The 12,298-nt window shown below is 33.9% G+C and overlaps 1 protein-coding gene across 1 annotated transcript in view; it reads left to right on the top strand.

Annotated features, from left to right (window-relative positions):
• Nucleotides 1-12,298, top strand: part of LOC129234860 (cytochrome P450 4c3-like) — a 132,980-nt gene that overhangs the window by 103,118 nt on the left and 17,564 nt on the right. Inside the window, exons 9-10 of the mRNA XM_054868749.1 lie at nt 2,621-2,815; nt 7,708-7,881. Of these exons, the coding sequence (XP_054724724.1) occupies nt 2,621-2,815; nt 7,708-7,881 (369 nt within the window). The remainder of the gene's footprint in view (nt 1-2,620; nt 2,816-7,707; nt 7,882-12,298) is intronic.

The following is a 12,298-nucleotide window of genomic DNA, read 5'->3' as shown; positions in this document are numbered from 1 at the left end:
TCATATAATCAAAGAACATTATCAATGAGTGATCGGTTTTCAGAAGCAAAATCAGAATCAACATATGAAAAAATAAGTGAAATAGACATTTTTCTAGTCTCTTTGTATATATTTTTGTTCCCACTCCAGGATCAACGAGAGGCCAATTTAGTCTAGTCGGAAATTAAGGGACTTGAGAGGGGCAAATTGGAATCGGGGTAGTGTAAGTATTGTTAAAGAGAGGGCCCGGAGATCAAAATGACAAGGGGCCTGCCTGAGCCTTCGCCAACCCTATTCATTTCAATTATTTCTGATTGTTTCAATTACATAGATTTACTTTGTCTTTTTCATCAACATAACTTTATTTTTCTTTGGAAAATCATTAATACTTTTTTTTCACGTTTAGTTATTTTAACTAGCCATGTTTTTCATTTCGGATCCAATAATGACTAACTTGTTTCTAATTGTACTACAAGATGGCAGCACCATTCCTGCACTGCAAGGTTGACACTTTGGATAAACATTTCTTATATTATTATTCCAGAGGAAAAAATACATACCAATAGCAAAAATAAATAAATAACAAAATAAATAGTTTCTATTCGTTTTTCATTTTTTTCCCCTTTAACTCCAGGAACAGAACCCCTAATCTTCTTTACAAGTTGAAAATTTATTAATATTTTTTATGTTCATCTCCCCCACCTCCTTTAGAATTTCCAAGAAATATAATAGTGTGCGTATGAAAATATTATAAATAAATAAATAAATACACAAGACAGCTGTTAATGACTGCTAACTAAATTTACAGTTCTTATATTTACGTGTATTTAATAGTTAAATATACAGGGTGTTCCATTTTAATCTGCAAAAAAACTCTATTTTCACAACTGTTAGTCCTAGATGCATACTTCCTATTGCAAAAATGTTCAAAATCAGATGCAGAGTTAAGATGTTGAAAGTTTGAAGCGAAAAAAATGAGTCAAAAAATAAAAATAATAACATTTTATACTGGCTCTAGGTCCCCTAACTTATATTCAGAGAAATAATCTCCATTGAAAAAAAATTCGAACACAAAAAATTTGACATTATTAGTACGACAAATATTCACCGAGATATGAAACGCAGCGTTTTCTAACTTACACCACTTTACACACGCTGTCAATAACACCTTTTGGGGAGAAAATATAGCAGTCAACAAGCGTTAAAATTATATGTGTGCATAGAGTGTGGTTTTTCTAACTGGTTGATGTTTTGCAGTGTGTTTTTGCGTATCACGGCATAACATTGGCATTTATTTTCGAATAGCAATGAAAAATATAAATATTTTGTTTTTTTACTCCGACAACCCGTCATTCTTCTGAAAGGGAGATAAGTTCCAATCACTTCTTCTAGATGGTCCCTTAAAACACTGAACTCGAATATCTCCTTGAGTTTTGGTCGCACTAATGTCAAATGTTTTGTGTTAGTAATATCTTTCAATGGATATTATTTTCCCATCTATAAGTTAGGGAACCAAGGGCCCGTATAAAAAGTGAAATTTTGTTTTGACTCATGTTTATTTTTGCTTCAAACTTTTAATACTTTAACTCTGCATCTGATTTTGAACTTTTTGTGATTTGAAGTATGCATCTAGCACTAACGGTTGTGAAAACTGAGGTATTATAGGTTAAAACGGAACGCCCTGCATAACTTATTTGACAGAATTACACATTACGTGATGTCGCGTTTTCAGCTTATGGACAGTAATTGTATGGTCAATCACGGCACATTATGCGTGACATACTTAGATTTTATAAGACCCATGTACATATGAAGAAAATAAAATAAATAACTGATTTTGAGGGAAAGGAAGTAGCAAAATTAAAAAAAAAAATAATTTTTTAAAAAAGGGCCATCATACCAATTTTTAATTTTTATCTTGGCCAAAAACGTGTTGACACAGAACTAAAATGCACTCAAGATAAATAAAAGTTAAAGAGAGAGCAGGCAAATGAAATCAGGTTTTACAGTGTGATAGTGGGCAGCTGGGAGAGAAATTTCGCTCCACTTCTTACATCATTTGTTCTCAAAATTTATTTATGAAGTGCTTGATTTCCGTTTGACCACGGATTGTAATTCAGCAATCTGCCAAGTAAAGACGATTCCATCTGAATGAATCTAGCAGGGGAGAAGGGAAAATAACGATGGGTTTTGATGCACGCGTTTTATAATGTCACTAGTGCCTTATTCATGTATTGCATTCTCTAAAATAAAATAATGAGAAACAAAAATAGTTTCCATGGAAACAACAAAAAGAAAATAAAATATTTTCATTTCGTCCAGGAACGTAACAGCAAAATGGTAAGCTCAAAACTTGGTTGTAAATAAATAAATCAATTAGATTTTTGCCGTGAGAATATAGATCGAATATACTTTAGATTTAAAAAATGTTGCTGTGAGAAAATTTTCATTTTTACAAAACTAAGGCTAAATAATAGAGAGGCAAAAGTGCACATCTGAAACAAACAAACCAACTAACATCCCTATAAACTAATAGATGTGTCCATTTCCGCCTATAAACCGGACATTAGCCTTTCCATGTAATCGATGGTCAAACAGTACGTTACCTTATCTTAACTTAACGGAATCAAATTCATCACAGGTAATCCGTGAGCGCAAGCAGTTCATCATGAGCGAAGTGAAGGGCGGCTCTAACTTGGAAGATGCATTCAAGAAGGACGATTACGGCATGAAAAGGCGGAAGGCCTTCCTCGATCTTCTGCTCTATGAGCATTTATCTGACCCCTGCTTTACAGAAGAAGATATCACAGAAGAAGTTAACACCTTTATGTTTGCGGTAAGCTTCGTTTACAAGTATATGAATTATGAGAATTGTTCAAAACATGTATTATATTATGTATTAAAAATCATTTTCGGCTATCAATAAAATGTTCCTGAATATAGCGTTAGAATAAAGTAGACAGAACGTAAAAGTGCGTGGCGCAAATAAATATTAATAAAATTTTCTTCCAATTGAAATCCTGAGATTTACTTGTAATGGAGCATTTTGTTTTTCTACAGAATTAAACATTTGCCTCATCTTTGTGGTAATTTATTGAATATCAACAAAAACGTTTTAAAGTAACGCAAGAAATTGCAAGAGGATGTTTTTGAAATTAATGTAAGCCATGCCATTCTATGTTAGACGATTTAGTTCAAATCTTTCTACCTTTCAACCTTTTGTGATGAGCCCAAAATTTGCCATCATATTTTAATTTTTATTACAACGCAGGTGTGAGTTTTCCAGTACCGGAACGCCAAAGACAAATAATTGAATACTGACTCAAGACCAATGTTATATTCACGCAGCTGTGAGTGAACATAAAACAAGGTAGTATAAAAATACACGTTTTCTTTTTATTGTTATGGACCCAAGATGGGGGACTTTTTTTTTCGCACTGAACTACCACATTCAATTTAGCAAATTAACAAAACGTCGCTCCAAACAGAATATAAAGTTTCGTATTTATTGCGTGCTAAACAGTCGTACGAGAAAAAAGGCTCTGTAAATATTTCTTTATACCACACGAAAATAATGTACCATAGCCACAATCATGCAAGTTGGACATATTTATGTACCCCGAGTAAGCACGAAGCCCAAATATGAGTGTTTTTTTATTCAATGGAAATTGAAATTAAAAAGGTCGCAGGTTCTTCCACTCTACAATACTAAATTAAAAGCAGTAATATTACTAGAAAACCTGGGAACTGGGATTCCAAAAAAAATTTCTAGTAACTATTGAATTTCTACTTTAAAAGGAATTGACAGCGTTATTTAGGAAAAAGTAGTCTCGTTACGAGAAACCCTTTTAGAAATTCAGCTTCCTCGAGATTTTTGTGCATTCATTTCCACGTACAGTACAGTCTTGTTTATCCGGACTAACTGAGACTAAAAGTAATCCAGATAAAAAAAATCCGGATAATGTGGGTAATAAGTAAAATATATACATATATTGACAGACGTATCTTTTATTACAAAAACAAAAAAACTATCTTTGTAAATAAATTGCATAGGATTGTTACTCGCAAACACATTATCATTTATAGTTCAGCTGCAGTGGCGACGGCCTGAAACTTCAAATACGCCCTGTTGTTTATTAGATTAGTAAAATTTATTACACTACCTATGCAGGAATTTAAGAGGCATTTTTTTTAAAGCTGGACAAAGGGACCTGATAGTTGATATATTCAATTTTCCTGAAACTTTTAGGATGTTTTACTAAAAGATAAGAAAAAGTGAAGCTTCTTTCCGCTCTAATTTGACTTCTAATAGGCCCTCGAAAGGAGGTCAAAGTTGAGGGTGGTGAGAAAAAAGAGCTAAATATATGTTTGCTTTGCTTCAAAAGCAGTGAGTGAACCGAACCAATTCTTTTAAATAAGGATACTACTTGATACTAGGTACATTCTAGTATAAAAATTTTGGTGACTCACTCATGGCTTTGAGGGCAAAAGTCAATTGAAAATGCAATTTTTTAAACTTGTTTTGCCTTGTTTGGGCCCGAATATCTGCTAAAGGCGTGAGTAACCCTCGGAAATAAGTATATGATTAACTAATCACTACAGTATAGTACTAAGAAAAATTTAAAATAGCTTTCGTTTTTCTTGGCTTTAGTAGAGTTTAGAAGTCAATAACTTTGATCGCGTCGGGTCAACAACTTTGGGACACAGCTGTAGTTATAGACCGAGTGGTGTAGTTTAAGGTCCAGGTTAGGAACTCATGGAAACTAATCAATTTTTTTAATTACGCGGTCTCAAAATTGCTAATTTGAAACATTAAGAATCAAAGTTTTAGGTCAATTACTGTATAATGCCTGAGTCAATAACTATGAGCAAGAGCTGTAATTATGCTCTACGTGGTGTAGTTTTAGACTTAGCCAGAAAACCATGAGATCTAATTATCTTATCTAATTAACCGGTCTCAAAAATGATGATTTCAGTATAAAAGAGCGTTTTTTTCGCGAGTTTATATGCGTGCTACTCAAAATCTTATGAGCTCAAACTCAGATAAATACTAGAATGAATCAACAAACAAATGCACTTTAACCTCCCAAAATTTCATGCTTCCAGTGTAATAAAATTTTCTGTAACCTTGATCACAACATGGCAGTTCTTTTCACAAAGCTGATCCGCCCTTTTGGAGCATTATATTTTGGAAATCCTAGATCCTCAGGTTTCGAATTTTGGAAGCTGAAAATTAACATCAGGTTAGTTTCAAAGACATCTCTACACCTCTTTAAAATTTAATCCCCTTCGGCGATGATCTAGCAGGGACAATTTTAAAAATTTAGGTCAGTTATGTGGAATTACTGGGATATAAAATTGTGACAATTCACATTCGTCTTTGGTTATTTTTGACTTTATAATGATCATAAACCATTGCTATATTTTAGGAAGAGGATCGCAATTGGGTAAGAGATTGAGTTCATAATTACAGTAGAATTTGCATATACACTTAGTAAAAAACTTTTATTAGTAATCAATTTTATTAAATTTGGCTCAAAAGTAAAAACATAATTACAAAGTTAAAAAAACACTGGTTTGTTAGACAATAACTAAAGTTGCAGATGAAATGGGCATAATGTTTATATCAGAGTGAGAGAACTGAAAACCACGTCAACTGAACTGATTGTTCAAACTGTTGCCGGTCGATCGTCCCCGAATGGGATAAAATTTTATAGAGGCTTAGAGATGTATTTGAAACTAACCTGATGCTAATTTTTAGGTTCCGAGATCCGAATCCTGAGGATCTAGGATCTCCATAATATAGTGCTCCAAAATGGCCGATCAGCTTTGTGAAAAGAACTGCCATGTTGTGGTCAAGGTTACAGAAAATTTTATTACACTGGAAGCATGAAATTGTGGGAGTTTAAAGTAAATTTGTCTGTTGATTCGTTCTAGTATTTATGTGATTTTGAGCTCATAAGATTTTGAGTAGCACGCATATAAACTCGTGAAAAAACGATCTTTGATACTGAAATCATCATTTTTGAGACCGGCTAATTAAGTAAGATAATTAAATCTCATGGTTTTCTGACATGAGTCTAAAACTGCACCATGTAGAGCATAATTACAGCTCTTTCTCAAAGTTATTGACTCAGGCGTTATACAGTAATTGACCTAAAACTTTGATTCTTGTTGTTTCAAATTAGCAACTTTGAGACATCGTAATTAAAAAAGTTCATTAGTTGCCATGGGTTTCTACCTGGACTTTAAACTACACCACTCGGACTATAACTACAGCTGTTTTCCAAAGATGTTGACCCGTCGCGATCTAATTTATTGATCTATAAAATTGGCCATTTTAAAAAAATCATCGATTTTGAGACCGTTTAACTACTAATGCCAAGAGAAACGAAAGCTATTTTATATTTTTCTTAGTACTATACTGTGGTGAGTAGTAAATCATATACTTATTTCCGAGGGTTACTCACGCCTTTAGCAGATATCCGGGCCCAAATAAGGCAAAACAAGTTTTAAAAGTTGCATTTTCAATTGACCTTTGCCCTCAAATCCATGAGTGAGTCACCAAAATATTTATACTAGAATGTACCTGGTATCAAGTAGTATCCTTATTTAAAAGAATTGGTTTGGTTCACTCACTGCTTTTGAAGCAAAGCAATCATATATTTAGCTCTTTTTTCTCACGACCCTACATTTTGACCCCCTAATCAAGGACAAACAAGTAGGTTTTTTAAAAAAAAAGAAACTTCACTTTTTCTTATCATAGAACCAGTAACACATCCTGAAATGTTTACGAAAAAATCAACTATCAAAAATGTCCAGCTTTAAAAAAAAAAGACTTTTAAAGAGTAAACATAAAGAGCGAATATTAAAGCAAGAATATTTGACATATTTATCATTCCGTTCTTGCTATCATAATTTAGAATTATGAATTAGTAAATACTGTTTTTTTAACGCTACACATTTGTTTCGGATAAACAGCAGATCCGGACGAACGGGGGGGGGGGCGGATAAATGACGTTCTCCTGTATTTTAAGGGATGCAAAACCATTTATGACTTCAAGCTTGAAAGTATAATTTCGAAGACACGAGAGAAAGGGTTGAGAGATTTTGGTTTAAGAATTCGAGAGGTTTCAGACTTATCTTTTCTTATTCTTTTTTTGTTATTTTTCTCCATGCTACTTTATTTAAAACACTAAGCGTAAAAATACAATTGAGTAAATTTTTGAGGTGTATTTCTTGTTTTCAATGCATGGGATACACTTGCAGGTGCACTGGAATTTTTTCTGCTCTGCACGAAAAGGGTTAAATGAGCATAAAGTTATACTCCGTAGATGAAGTATACATTTATAATATTTAATTTCCTTTGCAAACTTCTTCAGAACACCATCTCAAGATGACTAATTTCTTTTCTTTATTCTTCTGTCCTTTTAGAAATTTGCAGTTAAAAGATATACAATAGCAAATTTTAATCTTGTTAGAAACAGTCATGGTAAATTATCGAAATTCTGACCTATTAAAATCGTTCGCGGAAAATCGACAAAAAATAGCTAAATGAATGGACTACCAATTTAGAGGTACGCAAATGGATGTACTCCTTCTCCCTCCATCCCCCTTGGAAAGGAGGAAGATTTGAATTATTTGAAGCACTAGAATGTAAAATGCATGGTAAACCGTTTTCTTTTCATTCCTTGTGCTCCTTGCTGATTCTTATGTTTTGATTACTAGGGACACGATACTACGGCCGTGGGCATGAGCTGGGCCCTCTACTTGATTGGTCAAGACCCTGAAGTGCAGAAAAAATTGCAAGATGAATTGGAAGAAGTCTTCGGCGACGACTACGATAGGCCTTTTGAAGTTGAAGATCTTAAGAATCTCAAATATTTGGAATGCGTATTAAAGGTGGGAGATTAATCTACTCACACACTCGCTTTCTTAAGCAGCTCTGTTAAGTAACTTTAAGTATTGGTTATAAGTAACTGATTAATTTTTTCCAGATTTTATAAACTACACAATGGTACAATGATGCTATACAGGCAGTTCCCCGCGAGAACGCGCGTTATTCGGACGAACATGAGAACGCGCAAGGGGGTGCCCCGCACCCCAGTGGAGAATTTCCATTATTTGCCAAGCAAAAGTTACTTTTTCACGGTTTTTTTCAAACTTCCTGATGCTAAACGTAGTTATTACTTTAAACCGTGCATGAGTCATTCATAAGTCATATTCGCTAAATTAATATCAAAATTGAGTATTTATTTCAGACACGTATTTACATTAGTTGTTGCATTCGGAACACATGCCATGAGATTGTTCCATGCATTTTCTTTTTATGCATTTCAAACGACAAGATTTTGTTTTTACTTTTTGCTATCACAGAGATAACAGCATGACATCCTTTTTTTGGGGGGGGGGGGGGGAGGGGGAGTTGGCTCCGATTTCGAAAAATTAATTCTCAAATTTTCTTTATATTTGAGGCCTGACATCGCTCTCTGATCCGTATGGTTCTTGACAAATTGGACTACCAAGTCTTATGAATGGTATAATGATTTAACATTTTATTTGAGTATCTTTGATCGAGAAAAGCAAGGAAATGCAGTTGATTGTAGCGTCATTTAGAAGAGCCAAAAATACCGCCATTAGCAATCGATTTGAAATCTTTGCTGTAAAATAAGCAGCTGACCAATGAATATGCTTACAATTCTTTGCTGATAGATCATTGGCATATCTTTATCAAGTAAAATTATTTCTAATATTTTCAATATAAGTATTAGTAAACTTCACTATAAAATCCAGAACGCCTTCCTCAAATAAAATTGACCACGATTTTGAAGGTGTTGAAAGATTGCTTGTATGATTTTTATTTCCTAGAAGTTTCTAAATAATGTTAGTTTTTGGTGTTCTACGTTGAAAAGATGTTTTTCTTTCAATACTCTTGTTTAAACACCTTTTCCGATGAAAAAGGATTCGTTTTTATGACCAATAACTTCGGTATCTTCAGATAAATCTTCAGTTCTGTTATCATAACTATGACAACTATAATTTATCCCTATTATGAGGCTCTTCATCAGATTCATTTATCGATTCATCATCAGTGCAAACTACCACCAGCAACTTAAGTAAATTTCTCATATCCTCATCGTATGCCTGGTAGCGCGATATTTTCGGCTAAAATGAGAGAATCACAAAGACGCGGAGGGGGTACTTTACACTCTAAACATGGAATTCCAGAAAACCGCTTCAGGAATACACACAATAAATATACCCCTTATTAGCAAGTCACCTATAAACCCGCTACACCGGGTTTGATCCATTTTCAAATAAGCGAAGTTATGAAGTTCAAATAATAAAGTTCTGTGGGTTGTAAAACACCCCCTTGCGCGTCCTCGCGGGTTAAATACTTAGGTAAACATTAAACAAGAGTTTTGGACTAAATTGAACAGTAAATATTTTAGAACACCAACCTGCCTATGAAAATTCACTTAAAAGCAGTTTAAAGTAAAAAGAATCTTCTATGCCTGCTGATGAGTGCGGGCAGTTTCTTTATAAATAAGATAGAGGATCCGACAGACGTTGTTCTGTTCAAACTTTGTAAATTGAAAAGTTAAAAAACTTCAATAAACTATCAAGTGTTTGAACCATTCTGTTAAAAAAAATAAGTAAGAAACAAATGTTTTAAGCTGCTATGGTGTCAGAATGCGTATATTTATTACAACTTGATTTATCTAATGCCCACTGAGCAGTTCTCTTAGAAAGAAAGATTTGAGTGGAAACTGTTGAGCTCACGTGAAAAAAACAATACTAAAAAATAAAAAAAAAATACATTGGATTGGATTAGAAAACAAAAAATATTGAAGATACGACAGTGAGTTCGCACAATTCTTCAATCATAATATTTTTTCCAACTAAGATAAAAAAAATAATTAGAAGAATATAAATTTTAAAAAAATATTTAAAAAAATCAATAAAAAAAGTTTTATAAAAAGTGTTTTTTGGAATAGTTTTGGTGATTTTTGAAGGGGTTTAAACCCTAAAAGCCCACCCCTTTAATGCGGTCCTGATTCAACCCCTAAAAGACGAAATGGAAGTTAGATTACTATCTGTAATAGCTATTATAATAAGAAGATAAAAACCATAAATGCCACTGTACGAAATTATATCTAAACTAGTTATTTCCTGGTTATTGATATCTGCATGTGGCAGTAGGCTGATTCTTGCTGAAAATTGCATGAAAAGCATTCATTAAACAAAGAAGCTTCGAAGATGTCGGTATACACTTATGAATTTGCAATTCCAGCAACATATTTTAGTTGACCAACTCTTATGCCGAAGATAAATATTTCAACAATATGCAGTTGAGATTATAAGCTTCAATTTTGCTTTTTCTACCATATTTCTTGCTCTCTGGTCCATAAACGTTGCATTAGTATTTAACCAAATAAATCACCGTCTTTCCTAACAAGACTTTATCTACAAACTAGCAGCACCCGCACGGCGATGCTCGTGCTAAGAATTTAAAGAAAGTCCGTTAAATTAAAAAAAAAAATCCACGCCCCACTCCCCTTCCATTAATGCGAAACGATCATTTTTCTTTAACTAAAATAAGTACACACCTTTTCAAAAAAAAAAAAAAAAAACCTATTGAAGTTTCTTTGGAATTAAAAACTACTCGCCAAAACATTAAATTAGATTTACTGTTGCTTTAATACATTGTGGCGTGTTGGTAGTATGTGTGGCCTGCTGAGTGGTAAAGCAAGAAGTTACCAGGGGTAAACTTAACATTTTATTTACACAGCTATTTACAAGATTTAGACAAATACTATTGATTCGTAGCTAGACAGATATCTGGAGAGCCAGAAAGCATGACTGACCTCTCCAAAGTTTTTTATCGTTCTCCTCGTTTCCAAGTCAGCCGCGCCCCAGCCCCCGCTAAATTCATCTCCCCTTTTCTTGGAAAACAAACGGGGATTCTCTCACTCCTTTCCCAAGGATGCAGCTGGTCCATGGATGCAGGTGGCCATCCTGGGAACGGAATGTTAAACTTGAGCCAAAACGACCAAAGGTCAGCTTGGGGCGGAACATAGTATTTTATGGATTTGAAAGAATTCGATGCAGCTGGCTTCGAAGCGTGGGAATGAGTAAAAAGTGTGGGAAACAGTGGCATCCATTGACAGAAAGCGTACTATGCCACAACTCCTCCCCCCTTTAGAACTTTCAAATCCATTAACAAATTAAACAATAATACCTAATGCAAATGCATATCAAAACATCAAGCATTTCTTTCCTATAAGTTGGTTGTGATACAAAAATAAACAGCTTGTCTGGTCTTAACTCATTTAAATTTTCAAAATTTTAGTTTAAATTAAACTTTCAAAACATTCAAGATGTATAGCATAATAACGTGACCAGTGCAGTTGCTTTAAAAATGCACAGTTAACACATTTTCAGATTTTTAGTAGTGTCACTAAAATAATTTTCAACCAATTTAAAATTCAAAAAACCCTGAAAAATCATTAACCAATCATTTGTCAAATGATGAACAGATTCAATCACAAATGATAACATACTTAATACATTCAGTAATACTTGTACATACACAAAACCAAAATTTTAGAAATTTTGCAACTACATTGAAACTTTAGTAAGTGGAACATTATTTTATGACTGTCATCAAAGTTTTCCATGCTAGGGAAACTCTTTAAGTCGAATTTTCTTTCTTTTTTTCTTTTTGCTCCTCAAAAAGTAAGAACAAAAAATAAGAAATCGGCGCCATCGCCTTGCATCAAAATTGATTCCAAAAAATACCTCTCGAATAATTGAAATTAGTTTCAAAAGGGCTTTCTTCTTATCAGTTGACTTCCCAGCTATCTGACGTTTATGTCTAGCTCCGATCAACTTCTCCATTTGCTTAAGGCAACCAGACCAGAAAAAATTTTGACTCAAATTTTCCCCAGACTTCGTCATTCCCTCATCTGCAGAGGTACCCTCCTGACAAAGAGTAAGTATTTTACTTCTCAAACTTTCTGGGACAACCGCTAATTTTCTAGTGTTACCCATGTGATCCTCCTGAAACCAAAACAGTTTTCCATTTTCAAGACAATAATAGTCCTTTTCCTTTAGACCCGTATTTTTCCCCGTTAACTCAAAGAGGGGCTTAAGAGTGGGGCACTCTATCTGCGCTGACTTGAATTCCTCAGGACTTATCCTGGCTAACGAAAATTCTGGCGCATTTATGTCGACTTCTGGAATTTCTACGTTTTCCACAGGCGTTGCGGGAAAAATTGGAGCATTGTCCAAAGGAACCTTATACTTCTCAGAAGGA

The sequence above is a fragment of the Uloborus diversus genome, chromosome 1, assembly GCF_026930045.1.
Source record: "Uloborus diversus isolate 005 chromosome 1, Udiv.v.3.1, whole genome shotgun sequence".
Classification (NCBI taxonomy): Eukaryota; Metazoa; Arthropoda; class Arachnida; order Araneae; family Uloboridae; genus Uloborus; species Uloborus diversus.
This window is presented reverse-complemented; position numbering and strand designations above follow the sequence as displayed.